Here is a 19,149-nt window from a genome sequence, read left to right as displayed (position 1 = left end):
ATCAGTAACTCATTTCCTGGCCAAAGGACGGGTGGATTTGTGCACAGTTACAATAGCCTCATAACCATGGCTGCATTCTAAGCACAGGGTACAGCTGTTTTGTCTTACTTTATTTTGCTTTCATGATTCAAATTTTCAGTGATTGTTCCAGATCTCTTTTAACTTAGAAGAAAAATGGTACAGGAGTTGGCAAGGGTTGAGGCATGTAAGGCAAAAAGGCACAAAGACAGAAGTTGGGAATTGGGATGCAGCCCAGAGGGTCTCAAAGTTTTTTCTCTGGTTCACACTTTAATAACAAAAATTTGCTCGTGCCGTGCCAAATTTTTGAAAACAAGAAATACGCTGGAAAACACAACTAGGAATGTCATTAGTATCACTTGAGGCTCCTGCTCTCATTTGGAAAAGATATCTATCTATATTCTTCAAATAAAAAATATTATTTCGATATTATACTTGTACTATACTATGTAACATTGAAATGTTTAATGTTTCTTTGATTGTCCTTGGGTTTATCCACGACACTTGTGATCCTCTCCTGCCACACTCTTTGAGAACCACTGATGTAGCCAGTTATAGAGCAGGAAGGGAGAGCTGAAATACTATCCACTGACATTTGACAACCTTGTGTAGCCTCTCCCCTCTACAATCTTTGCCAACATGTTTCCAAACTTCTCTTTGCAACCATGAGGACTAAAAACATGCTCCAAGCACCAGTAATTTCATAACAGTGTTGAACTTCTAAAACCGAGGGGGCTCTATTGATTTGTTATTTCCTTAAACAGAGCTACACCTGGAATCAAACATTCTGCCAAAAAAGCTCTATATACCCTCCATTACTCTGTATTTTGATTATTCTTTTGTATCAAGGAACTACCCATGCATCTCTTATGTGCCTTGCACTAGGATTTAATGGCACCCAGCCCTCTTTGTGGCTTCCACTCTCCCCCTAAACACTTTCAGAAACAGCTCTCTAGAAAGCAGGGCAACCGTGTCCCAGGAAGTCACGGTGACTTTGCACTGGATGTGGGAGAGAGCTAATGTTACATGGCCTTTTCATATGCTGGACCTACAGCTACCTTGCTATTTCCAAGAAACTGGTAGAAGCAAGCTCCCACCTGCACATCAGCATCCTGACCCCAGATGCTTCAAGCCCTAACCAAGCTGCTCTAAGGCTTTTATCGGCTTTGCCTCAATCCGGCACAGAGAACCACAGCAGTGCTTGTCGTTGACTCAGAGCACTTCAAAGTGCATGAAAGCTAGAAAAGAGATTGCTGCCTTTAAAATGCCAGAGCCTCCTCTCAATTTGATTGTTTCCATGTCCAACTTATCCATGTATACTGGACAGTGTTAAGTACAGGACTGAACAAGCAAAACAAGTCAAAATAACAATAATGTACCGTATTTTTCGCCCTATAGGACGCACTGGCCCATAGGACGCACCTCGTTTTTTGGGGGGGGGAAATGAATAAAAAAAAATTATTTCCCCCCCCCCCAGCCACGGGGCTGGGGCGAGGGAAGCCCAAGCTTCCCCCGACCCCAGCCCCCAGAACAGGCTGCCATCCGCAAGCCTTGCGAGCCCGGCGGCAACTCCCGCCGGGCTTGCATGGCTTCCAGACACCTGCGCGAAGCACGGGGCGCCCTCCGGAGGGCGCCCCGTGCTCCAGACTGCAGACTGCCGCCCACAAGCCTTGCGCTCCCGGGGGGGGAGTTCCCCCGGGTGCGCAAGGCTTGTGGACACCTGCGCAAAGGATGGAGCGTCCTCCGGAGGGCGCCCCGTGCGCCGCGCTGCAGGCTGCCGCCCGCAAGCCTTGCGCGCCCAGGGGGACTCCCCCTGGGCGCGCAAGGCTTGCGGATAGCTTCCTGGAGCCTGGAGAGCGAGAGGTGTCAGTGCGCACCAACGCCTCTCGCTCTCCAGGCTTCAGCGAAAGCCTGCATTCGCCCCATAGGACATACACACATTTCCCCTTCATTTTTGGAGGGGAAAAAGTGCGTCCTATAGGGCGAAAAATATGGTCGTTTTAGCCTACACTTGCAACAGGTACCTTCCAGTCTCTCAGCTGGGGCAGGGTAGGGATGGGGGTCAGACGGACCAATGGTTCCCAAACCATCCACACACCCCCATGGACCACTTGAAAACTGCTGAGGGTCTTGCAGAACCACTTAATGGGTTTGTTTGTTTTTTTGGCCTGTCATAGCAGTTGATGTGCTAGTTGCTGTCTGCTTTTTAAGTATGCTTTTAATTGCTTCTTTTATTACTACGGCATTGCATTTTATGGTATTACAATTTTAATTCCACAGAATTAAAACTGCACTATAATAAAATACAATATAAGAAATAAAAGATAATTAAAATACACTTAAAATCAACATATTTAATTTGAGGATGTGACATTTCCTGTATTCAATCCAAAAGCCACAGACACACCATGGTCCACCTGAATGGAGTTCATAGACCATGGATGATCTATGGAACTCCTGCTCCAGGCCTTTCTTTTACGCTCAGACTTCCTAATCCATGCCCCACAGAATTGGCAATGGCCTTCTCTATCTTTTGGGTGGGGGTGGAGATCCACTATCAAGATTAGTCAAGCCAAGCCATCTCTTCCATACGTCTCCCCTCAAATTAACAAGCCAAATCCACAGCTAGGTCCCCTAATAAGGTGAAGTCCAGATACTAACTTCATCTCACTTTTAATAAACTGGGCATTAGCTGGCAAGACAGATTAACACACAGGGGGGAAAGCTGTTCTTATCCAATTAGTAAGATAGGACGCATTTCTGAGCAATTAATGTTCGGAAGCAAGGTTAACCCCAGAAGGTAACAAGGTAAGATTTTCGCTGCGATCCCAAGAAATGCAAAATGCCCATTGCCTAAGAACGTGGCCATTCTTATTTTGCACAGAGCAGCAGAAAGTACAGAAGCCGTGTGAAAGAATCCAGCGAGCAGAGGTCTCTATAGCAGAGGTACCCACTATGCTGCTCTGCATATGTTACTGGACTACAATTCCCATCATTCTTGATCACTGGCCTGCTGGCTAGTCCATCAGCACCTGGAGGGCATCATGTTGCCTCCCTCTGATCTAGAGGTATTAAAGGCAGGTAAAATCTAGAGGTATTATTCTTGCTCAGGGAATGAGAGGTCCTGTGTTATATCTAGGAGAACAAGCTGAAAAACCAATGCTCAGTGGCAGCGCACATGCATTACATGCAGAAGATATCTAGTCCCATCCCTGGCATCCTTTTAAAAAAGGATAAGGCAGCAGATGGTGAGAAAGACCTCTGTCTGAGACCCTGGAGAGCTATTATCACTCAGTGCAGACAGTTGCTGGGGTAGGTGGACAGATATTCTGGCCAAGTAGTCTTGCCCAAAGATCTCCCAAATTCTGGATCCAGAACTGTTAGGGGGAAATAAATAACAACATGAGGAGTCCAAGCCACCAAGGTTGCGTGCAAACTTTGAACACCCAGAGATTTGGGTGAAATTTAAAGCGTCTGTGATGACCCATTTGCTTGCATCCATCTGGACGGGAACCTAGGCTTTCAGCTGATCCAGGAAGCAGACCGTCCTGCTTCCTAATGCAAAACAACACCAAACCCCAGCTAAGTCCCAATCTTGCTGCCTCCAGGCGGAAATGATACAGACACTCATCAAAGTCTCCAGTGCTTAGATAAGAAGGCCAGAGTGTTGCTTTGTACACTCTTCCCCCACCCCTAATGGCAAGGGGAGGGGGCTGTGGTGTGCCATCTCCTCCTTGCAATTGCATTCCCATGGATATGCAATAAGTGCAGCATATAAATCCTAAACCGCCAAGCACCTAAGGGACAGATTTAAGCTTCTGCAAACCAGAGATCTACAGAATATGCTAAACACGTTGTATCGCCTGTTAGCTAAACTTCTGAAAATATATAGCGTGTGCTGTATTAAATTAAGGTCCTCACATTAATAAAGCAGCAGCAAAAGATGTTGCCGTGAACATATCACATGTCTGCAACAAGATCGGCTTTGTGCTATCTTCCCCTTCCTACTGACACTATCTAGTCACCTCCGCACACCTTCCTGTGAAGCCTATATGCTGAACCTGCCCCGTTTAATGTATGGTGACACCCAACCCCCCACCTCAACAGACACACTCAAGCGACAACTAAGGAGATTCACGCCCCATCTCTTCTCTTACTTCAGATAAGAGAAGCCCACCAGACTATGAGGCTTATGGGAATGACTGCTGCCACGCCAAGCCCATCTTACATGTGCATGAGGGGTCTAACGACTGCAGGAAAGATGAGTTACGCTAGTAAGGGATAAATGAGCTGATGGAGAAAGCTGGATATTAGGACTAGCAAGAGGAAGAAGTGCCCTTGTACTTATGGAGGTGAATGTCTAGGTTTGACCTTAGTCAGCCCAGCTGCCACCAACCCTAAGCTTCAAAAGATACAGAGAGGATCAGAAGCATGCAGAAGTGCTAGAAATAAACCTAACATGTAGTGCAAGGAACCCCACATTTTTACTCACTTGCCACTCACCAACTAGAACACCACTTGATGTTACCAACTCAGGATCAGTAAAATGATGAGCCAGTGATGCACTGGCCCTTCTGTGCTTGCTTAGACAGAGCAGGTAGAGACAGAATCCCCAGGTCCCCTGCCTCTATCAAAGACCAACCAGCACCCCACATGCTCAGTGTTTCAGAAATGTAAACCCAAAATGCACAGGCTTTCCTCCTACCAGGACAACTTGTCCCTTTGGGAGCACAATGCAGTTTCTACACTCGCAGATAGCACAAGCCACACTGAAAACAGGCACTCAGCCTCATGCCACTTTGGTCAAGGGTCTCACGTGCATTCTGCAAGTGGGAAAACTACACGACTGGCCAAGTTCACACATGCAGCCAATTAGGAACAGGTCTGTGAAACACACTTGGAAATCCAGGCTTGTAGGGCTTCCATTTCAGCTGATCTAGGGTCAGGAGCAAGTGTGCGGCATACAGTCTCCCTCCCCGAGCCCACTAGGCCATACTGCCCTCCGCGAGCCCTGCATCGCTGCTCTAATCACCAACGGTGACTACTTCTTTCTCAACGGCAGGAGCGCAGTCCAGGAATCCTGGCTCTCAGACCTATTGACGGCTGCTAGGCCACGTTCTCTTCCTCTCGCTCAAGCCCCCTTGACCCTTTCCTCAAACCCCAGACCACACAGCCTTCAAGGCTAACCGCCACCCTGAGGCCCCAGGTACTTGCGGCCCCCCTCTTGCCAGAGAGATTTATTTTTCATAAGCTTTGGCACAAACAGCAAGGCTGCTATCTGCCAGGCCCCAGGCCCCTATAAATATGCATCAGGCCACATTTATGGAGACGGATGGCTCGGGGGTCTGTCCTGTGGTTGTGGGGGAAAGGAAGAGTTGGGGAAGGGTGTGGCCACAAGATTAATCACTGCCCACTCCGTTTAGGGGTATTCATCATGGCCCACTGTCAGGTAAATCACTGGAAAAACACCTCTCTAGTAATTAATGGGAAGTGACGGATGGACAGCCCCTGGGCCCATTAATCTGGACCATCAGAAGCAGACCAAGATTATGAATGTCAGGATGCATAAACTGTATACCAATCAATAGGGCCAGGAATTCATCCAAGGTTCTCATTTCCGAGGCACCTCCGGTGCATTAGGCTCCGCTCACCTTCCCCGCCCCTGCTTCTCCCTCCCCTTTCTTCTCCCCTCTGCTGATTTGAACTGAAAACAGATCCCTCCCCAGCCAAGCAGACGGTATGTACAGCCCAGAGCCTGGAGGGGCAGGAACGCCGCCAGAGAGCCACGCAGAAGCCTCAGACAGGGCAATGGAAGCAAACACCCCCAAATGAAAATGCAGGCATGGCGGCCGGATCATTCATGCCGCACCTTCCATCTGCCTGCAGTTCAATCTGCTTCAACGCCAGTCTCTACTCCAGCGAGATTCTTCCATGGTTGAAATGCAGTGCCCTGGATTTGGGGCAACCTGTTCTACCCAGAATGCAGCACGAGGCTCTTATTTCGCCTGCTCCCAGTTGTCTTCACTGTCTGCTGACTCAACCTTAGGTGGGAACTAAGTAGGGCTGGGTGATAGATAGATAGATAGATAGATCTTCCCAAACCAGTTTGAAGTCCATATCGTGATATCAGTTTCATAATTTTTGACCTGGCAATATATTGCAAATCATCATATTGTGTGTGTGTGTGTGTGTGTGTGTGCGCGCGCGCGCACGCACACACGCGCACTATGCAAAAATCACGATGCAGGGAAAAGCCAGAGCTCCCGCCTTATTTCAGACACATATATCAGTGCTATATCGGTATACCGTGATATTTAGCTGGTGATATATTGTAATATTGAAAACCAGATATTGTCCAGCCCTAGAACCAAGAGAGCATTCACAGGGCAAGGTGCCTGCTCTACACTTGAAGGCAACTTGTGCTCAAGTTTTTGTGGGACAGGTGTCGGATCAAACTGCTAGTAGCCACAGTGACAAAGATGGTGGACACAGTCCTTTTCTGCTGTCTCCTGAGTTGCACAGGACCTTCACTCTAAAGCAGAGATGGAGCCCTCCAGATGCTGCTGGACTACAACTCCAATCATCCCTGACCACCAGCCATGCCATCTGGGGCTGATCGGAGACTAACAACATCTGGAAGGTCACAGTGTCCTCATGCCTGATCTGCAGCCTAACCAACTCTTCAGAAAACTAGAAGGACAGCGAGGATTCCCTAGATGGTGAACAAAATGGTTTTCATGCAGCACAAGTTAGCACGGGTGCAGGTAGTCAAGCTGCTAAAACATTATCCCCTGCACCCGGGGGCAAACTTTTTACACAGACTGTAAGGAGTCTAGCAAAGAGACCAATCCATTTCCTCACCAAGAAGCAGGCAGAGCTCTTGGATCTTTTCCATTCTCCAATAAGCTAATTTCACCTGCAGAATAGTCCCCTTCATCTTTATTGACTCGGTGAGAAAAGAACGTATCATTAAGACAGCTTCAGCCCAGAGGAGTCATTTTTCAGCACAAAATATAATCTATTTCTTTCCGAACAGCCACACCCACTGTGAATAAGGAGCTGTGCTCAGCTAACTGGGTGCTCTGGGGGTCTCTCACGGCAACAAAGCCTGCTACTGCTAAGTAGGGGCAACGCCACACAAAAGCCCTGCTCATAACCACGTTACAAAAACCATTTGGGTGGCAGACACAGAACCGGGCACCCTGCAGAGAGGAGGCAGTCTTGCAGAAACCCAAACATTTAACCGAAGAGGCCATAAGAGCCCCAGAAAAGTGAAGATGGGAGGGCTGAAAGAAGAAAGGCAGAGTTCCACACCTAAAAACATAACGGCGGCTTTTAGGATTGAAAGTCTACTGGGCTTGCTCTCACGCCAGCCACATTCCAACATCAAGATGGCAAAGTGAATCTGGGGACATTTATTATCTTAGGGCTGCTGACATTTGCTGATTCCAGTGCTTCCTTACAGTCACAGTTGCTGAAACAAAGGGGGTCTCAGGTTCTCTTCAATGCTTTTTAGGCCTGATGATCATGGAGATAAAGAAAAGACGTGACTGCAATGCATCCGAGAGCTCAAGACTCAGTACCAGGAAGTCTGGAAACAAAAACCCCAAGAATACAATACGTATTTTAAGGAGTGGGGGCTCTGGAACAGAGTCAATTTTTTTTTTTTAAATCAACAGTATTGGTGACCCTCTCATCACCTAGACCAGGAATAGCTAACTGGCAGCCTGCCTCTGGCCCCCAAAGCAACTTAATAAGGTCCCAATAATGCTACCAAATTTTGAACTGCATTGTTAGAAAGAAAACCACACAGCTTTACTCATCAGAAAAAAGAAGCAATGAGTGTACGTCTGTTTCACTGCCAACCTGCCACTTGTTTAGGAAAGTTTTTAATGTTTGATTCTATTTTAATATTCTGTTGGGAGCCGCCCAGAGTGGCTGGGGAAACCCAGCCAGATGGGCGGGGTATAATTTTATTATTATTATTATTGAAAGAATCATCCCCAGTTCCCATTCCCTATTAATAATCCTGTATCATCTGATCACATGCTATCCGCATCTACAAAACCAAATTAACTACAGAATCTGGACAGGCATGAGGTCAGGTTGTTCCAGCTCTGGACAACGTACAGTCCAGGGAATAGAGTAGTCCTGAGAACAAGGAGGTTGGCTTTCCCTGACCTACACTCCACTGATGCAACAAGTCTTGTGCAGAGCCAACACTTTCAGATAGCCCAAACTTAGCCTGCAAATTGTAAGCCTTCCTGAAAACGGCTTATCTGTCTATCTCCTCCCACCCTACCACTGCTCATCTGACTGGAGAGTCGTCCATCATCTGTGCCGAGACAGCCCTGCCACCATCTCTCAACACAAAGCAGCACAACCTGCACCTTGCTATGGTCTGAAGAGCCACAGCCAGTCGTGCCTCCCATTAAAACCCTGCCGAAGTCAGAATTTGTAGCCTTTTCAAGCACCTCTGGTTTTCCTTGTTGCACCCTCTTTAGGAACGTCTACCCTTTATGCGGCAAATACACCTATTAGACGTACACTGATGGACATGTACACAGTGTGGACATCACATAAAATGTGGACATAGATTTGGGAGCCCTGCCCCAAGTTCCTAGACCCACCCAGATGGTATGCAACATTCATTTATTACATGGAAATACTAGCATAACATCAATGTACACACAGCAGTTGTGCTTGTTGTGTCACATGTGAAAGCAAGAGCATTTCTCAAGCTGCCCTTATCCAGGCAATCAAATGAAATCCAGCTCACAGGATGGCAAAGCTGTACAGCCCAGGTTACTCCATCTCTAAAATGATACTGTCGAGCTGAAAAAGGTACAGAGAAGGACAACTTCAGAGTAGAGACACAGAATCATAGAATTGCAGAGTTGGAGGGGACCCCTGGGGGTCATGCTAAAAGGGGGTTCGGCCACCCTTTAAAATGCAAATGGTAGGGAGAAAGTGAATATTTCCTCCCTCTCTGACAACACAAGAACTCAGATCACACAATTAAAACTAATTAGCAGTAGATTCAGGACAGACAAAAGGAAGCTCTTATTCACCCAACGCATAATTAACTGGAAATTGACTGCCACAAAGGACATAGTGATGACCACTGGCTTAGAGGGCTTCAAAAGGAGATTAGAGAAATTTCAGAGGAGTAGGAGGAAGTCAGTCAGCAGCTATTTCGCCAGGACTGCTAAATGGAATTTACAGCTTTAGAGGCAACATGCCCCTGAATCACTGCCACTTGGGGACCTTAAAGAATAGGGAAGAGCTGAGGCCTTGACGCCTGGGCTTGCAGGTGCCCCAGAAGAAACTGGGTGGTCACACTTAGAAACAGCATGCTGGACTAGATGACCAATTGGCCTCATCAACATATATTTGAACGATGGGACTCACTCACACAGTGATAGCAACCTCCTGGCTTTAAAAGAGGATTGAACAAATTCATTGAGGCTGTGGCTGTCAATGGCTAGTAGCCACGACAGGTAGGCTCTGTCTCCATGGCTGGAGGCAGTAATGCTTCTGAATTATGGAAACTGGAGAGGAGAGTGCTCTTGTGCTTGGTTCCTGCTTGCAGATTTCCCACAGGCATCTGGTTGGTCACTGTGAGAACAGGATGTTGGAGTAGATAGGCCATTCGCCTGGACCAGCAGGGCTTTTGAAAATTATTATTTCAAGCACCCTGCCCTGTGCTGCAGGAAGCCTAGCTAGGCCATGGCTACCGCATCAGCCTCTGCAGAGATTTGTTTTGTTCTGTTTGTTTTTTAAGGGCAGGGAAAGAAACTGCAGCCCACAAATTCCATTCCTTTGGATCCTGTATCTCCCTCGCATCCGCAGTCTATTACACACTCCATCAGACGCCCCCCGCCACGCCTCGGCACCAACCCATTTCATGCTCAAGAGGGTCGAATCAGTGTCCCTTGGCGTGTCTCCTTTTCACACTACACCGAGCAACGTAACTTCCAACTTGCTGCACTAACTTCTGCGCTAAAGCCCTCCGTCCGCAACGAGGGGCAGGGCAGGAGCTGAAGAACCGCAGAAGCAACAAGGCAGCTCCCAGGCTGAGTCAGCCATTGTGCCAAAACTGAAAGAATGGTGTTGGTTCTCAAGCAGACAAAGGTATGCACCTCAGCTTACTCTGAGGGAGACTTTTCCCGCTAACCACATGAGCGTTTTTTCTTCTCATTTTAACTGTGTTTTCTTTTTAATCCTTTCTCTATTATGTTTTTCTCTCTCTGCATCCCATCGCAAGCGCGATCCTCTCCCTGCACCATCACATCTCTCTCAAAAGTATTCTGTGAACCCTCCACTCCTTTCTCTCTCCAAATGCTCTATCTAGCTCTCAGTTACTCCTGCAGCCTCCATCACTTTTACTCCCTGTTTTTTCTCTGTACCTTAAATGCTCTTCATTTTCTGTATCACATCAAGTCTCTTAGGGTCCTCACCTCTTTCACTCCATGTTCTTTCCTATCAGCACCCTATGGCCCTCTTCTCTGGCTTCTGTTCATTAACCAGTCATTTCCTCTTTTCTCACCCTATAAGACTTTCTGTGAGCCCATTCACCTGCCCTCCCTTTTCTTCCTCCACTGCCTTTCTTTGCTTCTGTTCCTCTGCTTGCAACATCTACTCTTCCCTTCTTGGAATTCAGTGGCAACAGCACAGCTGGCTTCCACTCTGCCAGCAACAGGCACCTTGAGGCGGGCCAGGTGACACGGAAAAGCTGGTGCCAACTCCTTCACATGCCTCTGGGATGGAGTGTAGGCAAAGTGACACTGAAAGCTCAGGTCCTAGTGGCCTTTCGGTGGGATTTCCTATGCAGCAGGGGAAAGGACCACCACCAAGGGGCATCTGGAATTCTCCCAGGTGGTCACAACTAAGCCGCCATCAGTCCTCAGGCATCGGGTTGTACGGGGCTGATCTAAGGAAAAACATGAGACAAAAGACAAAGCCCACTGAGCCTGCTGAGCAACAGGAGCCCAGAATGCCATAGTGACCCAAGCTTAGCAAAATTAATATATATTTAAATCACCCAGCAACCGCATCAGAGAAAACCCAAGCAGATGTGCCACATGAAAATGCACACAAACAGCCTTCACTACAAGACATCCTCAGAATATAATTCCATTGGCGCGCCTGTCTTGGCAAAAAGCAAGTGATATCCTGTAAAAGGAACACAGCCAGGACGAGCGACTGGGACCTGAAGCCGCTGCTATTTGGAACAGAGAGCTCGTTTGTTGATCGGAAAAACAGGGGAAGTCTACTGTGTAATCAGGACACCCCTAGAGCAGAAATCCATCCACCACACCAGCTGCAGCACAGGGCTGAAGTGGCACCCCAGCATCTCCCAGCAGCCTATATTGTTTCCTGGCAGCAAACTGTATTTTTAGCCTTTGAGGCTTCCGATTCCACTCAATCCATAATTCCATCAATAGAATATTTAACCTTAGAGCCTTGATCACAGGAGAGAAACGGCAACCCCTTGGACCGGGCAGTGAACGGAAGGCAGTGCTAAATCTCCCTTGCCCCAGAGCACTGAGGAAGCAAAGCTCACGCCGGCTCCTTTACCAGCCCGAGGGATTTGGCTGCTGCCCTCCCTGGGCTCAGCAGTGACCAGAACTCCATCTGCCCACCCGCCTCCTTCCTGCAAAGTGGGAGCGGCTCTTGATTGGTGCTTGGGGAACAGCAAAGTGCCCTTGAGGGACAGCACCAGGTGTCACTCAGCGCTCGCACATGCACAATGTCACTCTTTATGGCGTGCTGCATAACGGGTGCTTCTTCCAAAATAATAACGCCAATAAAAGAGAAGTGCAAGGAGACTCCAAACAGCCCAAATTAGAAAGCCCTTTGGACGCCGCCACTCATTTAGTCTCCATGCACATGGCAAGAGTGCCTCCCCCTCCACAGCAAGGAAACCTTGGCAAAGGAATGATGAGGCTGCGCAGCATCTTTTCCTCCAAGTTCCTTACCATAGGCCAGAGGTGCAATACACACACCAAAAAATCCCACCTACCTGCTCTCAGCAATAGGTAAAGTAGCAGTGGGCCAACCCCCAATATCAGAGTCCCATTCCCCCACCCCAAGGAAATTCCACCTTTCATTTCCCTTCTCTTCCCTCCCCTTCCCCTTTTATGAAGATCGCACGCTCTGAGACCCCACAACTAATTCTTTCCTGGCCTCCTTGCTGGCCCAATTCAGCCAGCTAGCCCTGGGGATTATCTAATTGATTTTTATTTTTGAATTTTATTGTTATTCATGTTTTTATACAGTATTTTATGCTGCTTTTATAATTAAGTGTTTTGAATTTGTTGCTAGCCGCCCTGAGCCTGGTTTTTGAACCGGTAAGGGCAGGATATAAATAAAAAATTATTATTCTTCTTATTATTGTAGACCAGGGGAATGCCTATGAACAGGGGAATGCCTATGAACGAAAGTCTAGTAGTTGAGACAATGGGCTGTGTGCATTAACGCAACTCCTAGCACTCAGATCTGCACTTCTGTACAGGAAAAAAGAAGTGTTGGTTCTAGACAGGCAAGAAGCTTTCTTAAAAGCAGTATCCAACAGTCTAATAAAACCCAAAGCTAGCAACATTCAAAACTCAGCAGCCAGGAACCAGTTAATGCCATGGGGAGGGGTGGGGAATGGGAAGCATCCAATGAAAAATACAAAAGAAAAAAAAGCAGGAGAACCAATCTCAGGATGCTGAAGAATATTGCACTAGTCATTGATGCCCAATGTGCTTTGGCCAGAACACGCCTTCCTCGGGGGCTTTTATGCTTCCTTACAGGCAGCTCAAAAACCTCTGTTTTGAAATCCCTGCAAGGCAAAGCTGCCCTGCACCACTCCGACCATTCCTGCCCCTTCTTCCCCAGTCTTCCTGGGCAGAGGGTGATGTATCTTCTGTGGCGGGGAGGGCTACAACACTTGCAGGATCTTTCATACAGTGGTCTGAGGGAAGGCTATAAATACCGTATCATTTACGCTTGCTGTTGGAGCAAGAGTGTAAAGAAACCTTCCCATTCAGCAGCAAAAGACTGAGCTGACTGCCATCAGGAAGCAGCCTGCAAAGCAGAAGCGGAAAAACATTGCCTGGGGGCTCAGTCATGCTCCCTTGCACCTTAGGAACACTTGCAACACTTGTCATAAAGCCAGTAAGGAGCTCTGAATCCAGCCAGCTGGATGGCAGGAGATCCATATCCCACCCCTGCCCTGATTCTCAATCACCTTTTAGAGTCATACAATTTCACATCTATATTATTCCACATTCTTTTCCTTTATAACAGAAAAAACCCCTCTTGCCCTCCATACTTGATTCCCCAATGAACTGTAAAGACCCACACAAAGAACAGGGAATCAATTGCACTTCACGAGGCAATTCCAAACATGCAAAGACAAATCTCTTTAAAAATAATAAGACACAACAGAGGAAGCAGTTCATTTTCTGCCCGTTGCCCGTCTCCTGAGTTAAGCACTAACACCAGTCGGACATAAGAATGGGGTCTGGAGTCAATGGCATTCCTTTAAGGCTGCATGGAAAGGACAATGTAACCACGGAGAAAAGTGAATTAATGTCTGACCAAAAGAACTAAGGGAATTAGGCAGGATTGTACAGATATATCAAGGGCAGAGGCCCAGCCAGAGAGCACATCAATAAAAAGGGAGAGAGATGAAAATAACAAGGAGTCCAACAGGAATAAGATTATTTAAAAAGATGAAAGGAATGACCTTGTGAAAAAAATATCCAGCACATATACATCTAAAACCAGCACCTCCTGATAACATGCATACCAGGCCAAATCAGGTTTAGCTAATGAGCTGACTGAACCCCAGATAAGCTATTGCTAATGGCAGGAGGGGGGGTGGTCTAAGCAAGAGGCACCTTGCATTGCTGGTTCTTGCATACCCCACCTAGCTGCTTTTTATTATTATTATTGCCCTCTAAATGCAGCTTCTCCCTAAGCCTGGCTGGGTTTCCGGCAGAGGAAAGGGACGTGCAATTTCTAAAATGCCTGCTCCCAAGCATAGCATCAATACAGGGTATAAGAAAAGGGGGAGACAAAGAACGAGTGACAGTGATGGGATCAGGGGCACCCAGGATTAAAAGAGCACAAGACCAACTCCATCAGAATTGCCATAAAAAGATACTGAGTGGAGAAACAGCATTAAAATTCGATGCAACTGAACTTCAGGGAAAGTTTCCTCAATTTTTATTTCCCAAATGCCTGACAATTACATTTGCAGATGACACTAAAGGGGAATTTGCAGCAAAGAGCTGAGAGAACAAGGAAATAATTCAAAGGAAGTGAGGGAGGCTAGAAATAAGACGCGATTCAGCCGGGCAAGGCACAGCTTGCAGAGACGGGAAATGCAGGCGCTGAGCAGGGACAGAAACCTGGAAAGAGACACAGGGTGAGAGCAAACTGGAGATGAGCTGACAATGATGAAAGAGCGGCTGCTATTTCAGGCTGCAGAAACATCACACCCCAGAGGAAGGGGGGATGACAGGCAAGATGCACCCACAATCAGGAAGATCAGCTTTGCCCAAAGGAACCCGGCAAAGTAGATGGAATTGGTGGGGTAGACCTGGCAGATTAAAAGAGGCAGAGGCCAAAGGAAGTGACATTCTCAGTGGTCTCCCATGGGCAAGATGCCCCTCCATGAATCCCTTAGAAAAGCTCCTCCTTTCCTTCAGTTCTGTGCTCAGACAGCCATATTCAACACTCAGTATGTCCCTCTCCCACAAGAAGCAGCCCTTCTGTTGCGCAGGGTCCGTATAGGCTCACCAAGACTGCAAAGCCTAAACAGGGATGGCAATGGGCTTCAAGCCATCCCTAGTGGCAGCTCTTGCAGGACAGCTGACGGGCTTAACAGTGAGAGGCTGGCTGTACTGCCTGCCCTTCCTGACCCAGCCTCAGTACCCACACTCCTGAGAATAATTCATGCCCACTAAGCCAAAGGATGCCTGCTTGGCCCTTCCCACACCCATCCACTTGAAGCCCACACAGCAAACGTGAAGCCCACAATTCCTCAAACATGGGCTGCAGCTTCAACAGCTTCGCCCATTAGAAAACTGAGTTCACTGGTCAGAAGTTGGAATCCACAGAATTCTATTTTTGCAAAGGACAGTAGGTGCTGAGTCTCCTAGGCTGCAGAGGAAATCTTGAAAACCTGGGAGGGAGACAGTTATCTAACTTGTTTGCTGCTCTCTTTGCAATTTCCCCCCAGTCACTTTGTGCTCCCCCAGAACCTCTATGCTTACATCTCACTCTCTTAATTGTGTGAATTTCTTCCCCCAAGTAGGAACTGAGCGTTTTAACAGGAGTGGAGAAACCAGTTGATTTGGTTTGGGACACATAATGGAAATAGGGTTTCACAACTTTAAAAAACAGAGTTCAGAGAGAGAGAAAGAGAAAATGAAATTGAGCCCAAAGGTTATAACATGATATATTAAATGCTATTCAGAAAATGGATTCAACTAGGGGCCTTCAACCTTCTGGGGCCAGGGACACATTTGGAAATCTAAGAAACTGTAGTGGGCACCACAAAATGCCCATTTCACAAAAGAAGAACTGGGGATGCCCAGAGACATGCTCCTAAAACAAGTGGAATACCTACATGCATCCCAAAGAAAACAACACACTGGGGAGGAAAACAGGGAAACACCCCCCAAATCACAAATGGCCAAAAAAGGCAGGTGCTCAGAAGGGTGTCTGAGGACACCATGATGCTCACAGCTGCCATATTGGGGATTCATTAATGTACTCAACAGCAGAGTCCTAAGTTTTATTTTATTTTGATTGTAATCTGAAATGACAAAAGGATCTAAATCACAGAAAAGCAGCACACAGCCAGGCATAGGTTACTGGCATCCACCTTAAATAACATAATTTATACACTGCTCAGGCTTAGTAGTTGCTACATGTGCTTGCCTAATGAAAGAATCTGCAAAGTTCAAAAGCCTGGTCATGTACACACCAACTTGTCAGCAAAACCACGTTTATGCCCCTAACTAAATCCTGGCCTCTCCTTACTAAAGGACTACCCAACACTTCTCCCCATCTGAATTCCAGCACAAGCACTGTTCTTGCCACACAGCTGGTCACCAGCAGCTGCCTGTGAACAAGACAAGAGAGCTGAAAACACCACAATGAAAAATGGCACTTATGGCATGCACTAGCAGGAGACAGTGAAAAACACAGCCTGGTGGCTGGGAGCGAAGGGATGTGTGTTTTATGAGGCATCAAGTGCCTGGGACTATGAGTGCGTCAGGAGAGGAGGGAGGTACGCCGCAGCTCTTCTGAGGGACACCATATAACTTCCCTCCTGCAGTGGCTCTGACAAACAGAATTTCTTTCTAATTCAATAAAGGCCCGGCGGTTACCATGGCTCATCCATTGTACCCAAAAGGGTTATAGCTGCTGCTCACATAATTTTCCCCTGTCCAAAATGCACAGGAAAAGGCCTCACCTGGTGGGTGAGGGGCAGTGATGACCTTCCCAAAATGCAGCACCAGTTAAAAGGCAGGGAGGACACAAAGCACTGCCAGAACTCAGAGCAGGAGACCCACGTAAGGTAAGGAGCACAAAGTCTCTGAGACTGCTCCAGGCAAGAGGGTTCCTAGGACCAGGAGTCTGGATGTGTGGTGGGGGGAAATCTGGTACAAGGAGTTTCAAAGACAGTTCATTGTACCAGGATGGGTAACCTGTTCAGTTATTGCTGGACTCCAGTTCCCCTCAACAACACACAGAACAGCCGATGGTTAGGAATCATGGGAGTTGTAGTCTATTGAAGCCCCCCCCCCCCCCACTGCCACAGCATTAATCTAATCTATTCCAGGGCTAGTCATGGATACTTTCACATCCCACACAAAACTATAGACAGAGATAACTGAATATCATGCAGGGCAGTGGGGGATAACTGAAATTCTTTTATCACTCTTACACAAATGAAATTTACCCAGGCTTCTATTATCTTCCAGGCATCAGGCTGGTTGTGAACTAGAAGGCTTTAAGAAACTGAGCCAATGTATCTAAGGGGCTACTTCTTCTCCTATGACTTGTTGCAAAATTAACTAAGATCTCATAGTGGACAGTTGCTATTTGCCCACTAAAAAGGACGTTAAAATTTGCATAAGCATCTTGAATCCTTTTACCACAGCTTTTAAATGCCTTTTCCATTGAGATATGATACATAGGATTTCACCCATAGAATAGACTTGCTGCTGGTGGGGAAAATACCACGTTGATTTGGGGGGTGAGTAGGAGCACCAAATTTTTTAAAAAATAACAAGCAACAGAAACCTCATGGATCTGGTGTGTGTGTGTGTTCCAGTACCAGAGACAAGAAGCAGTCAGCATTTAAGCAACTATCAAAACAACACCTATCTGGAATCACACCATCTTCCCGATTAAAAAAGCAATGAAAGGCAAATATGACTTTAAAAAGAGTTCTCTAAAACGGCACAAACGTCAGGAAGAGTTGTGCTCCTCAGTGCCACTGATGTCACAGGCATTATCCAACCGAAGCTCATCAAAACTGCAAAACTGTATTTCACGAGGTAACTCACAAGCTTCTACTAAGGAAAGAAAGATTTACCCAGTGACAAAGCGCTGCGGCATGCGCGATGGGGAAATGCAATAACCCCACGGCAGAAGTGTGAACTTGAAGGAAGAGGCCCGGATCCCTTTGAACAACTGCCCTTGTGATGCGCAAACACGACGCCCGTCTGGAAAAGTTCTAACACAAGGCTGAATCTCCCTGGACAGCAGCCACAGCACGACCCGGCCCCCACCTGAACCACGGGGCAAGGTTTTCCAGTCAGCGTGGGGCTTCCAGGTAAAAGTACAACCCGCCTGTCCTATTGCTTTATATGGATAAAAGTGATCTTGGATATTATATGCAGAGACGACTCAACTATCTAAAGTTTAAGCCCCAGCCGCTTCCTTCGTGGAAATAAACTGCTCCCCGCCTGTTGCTCGAGTGCAATAAGCTTCTGCGGGGAGGACGCAGTAATAGCCCCCGTCACATTATGGGATGGAGGAACACCGCGGGGTGCGGGGGAGGACCAGCAGCAAAAGGTGTCGATATTAGGGGAGTCCAGTCCTAAAGTGGGAAAAGGGCAGCAGGAGGAAGGCAAATAAGTTGTTTTTAGGACCCGATATAGGAAAGTTTGGGGGGTGGGGAAAAGACAAGTTACCGGGCGCACGGCAGGGTCGTGCTGGCTCTGTTGCTTCCGCCTTCGCCGCTTCCGCCCGCCCCCAGCCTGGCCCCGCCCCTCCATGGCGAGGAATGCTGGGAAATGTAGTCCTTAGGGGTATAGGAGTGCCTGCTCCGCAAGCGTCTTCTCATTCCATCGCGTTCTATCTCTTTGCTATGGCGGATGCCGTTCACAGCGCCCACGAAACGACCCAGTGGCATTCGCGCAGTCGGCTCTCCGTGCTGCCACCGACTGCAGTGCTGGGGTGTAACGCGGGTGGCAAGAGGCGCCTTGTGACTGTCCGGAACCTATAAAGCATTCCCACACACCCGCTCCCCGTGAATCACACGTGCGTTTCTGTCATCAGCGGGGGGAAAGCATCTGCATCTGTTCACGCGTACTCTTTGCAATCCCCGAGGAAGCAGAAGGCGCGCTTCCGGGTATAGATTTGAGGAAAACTTGGTGTGCCCTCAGCACCCAAAGACAATCAAGGTATTTGGGTCGTGTGAAAGGTCCCACGTAGGTAAATCCTGAAGATGGACAACGGGGGAAAGCCCACCGCCTGCACTGTGGAACATATGTGTGGTTGCTTAAGGAAAGGCATTTTGCACATGCTCAGAGTACTTTTTATAATAATAAATCTATATACTTTCCACAACTCCACTGCCTTGCGGGATATCTTTGGGTGGAAATCTGGAGTGGAAACCCTAAGATGATTAGGTGGTGTCTTGTAGGCCTCCTCCCGGCAATTCCTGCAGTCAAGGTGGTGCCCAATGTATTTCTCTGCTTTCCTTTGAGCCACATCAATAAGGCTGAGAGCAGGGACTTGTCATCTGGGCAGCCCAGGACCTCCATACGTTACCCAGACTTGCACCCAGGGAGGTCACTTTGGTGCTAATAACACAGTGATTTTGACTTCACC

The 19,149-nt window shown here is 47.6% G+C and overlaps 1 protein-coding gene across 1 annotated transcript in view; it reads right to left on the bottom strand.

Moving 5' to 3' along the window:
• The window catches only part of R3HCC1L (R3H domain and coiled-coil containing 1 like), a 35,347-nt gene extending 16,857 nt beyond the window's left edge, over positions 1-18,490 (bottom strand). Inside the window, 2 exon segments of the mRNA XM_081863864.1 lie at positions 18,228-18,288; positions 18,290-18,490. Coding sequence (XP_081719990.1) covers positions 18,228-18,288; positions 18,290-18,448 — 220 coding nt within the window. The 5' untranslated portion in view covers positions 18,449-18,490.
• Positions 18,491-19,149: the final 659 nt, after the last annotated feature.

The sequence above is a fragment of the Podarcis erhardii genome, assembly GCF_964252035.2.
Source record: "Podarcis erhardii genome assembly, chromosome: 5".
NCBI lineage: Eukaryota > Metazoa > Chordata > Lepidosauria > Squamata > Lacertidae > Podarcis > Podarcis erhardii.
The sequence above is the reverse complement of the archived record's forward strand: the minus strand, read 5'-3'. Positions and strand labels throughout refer to the sequence as shown.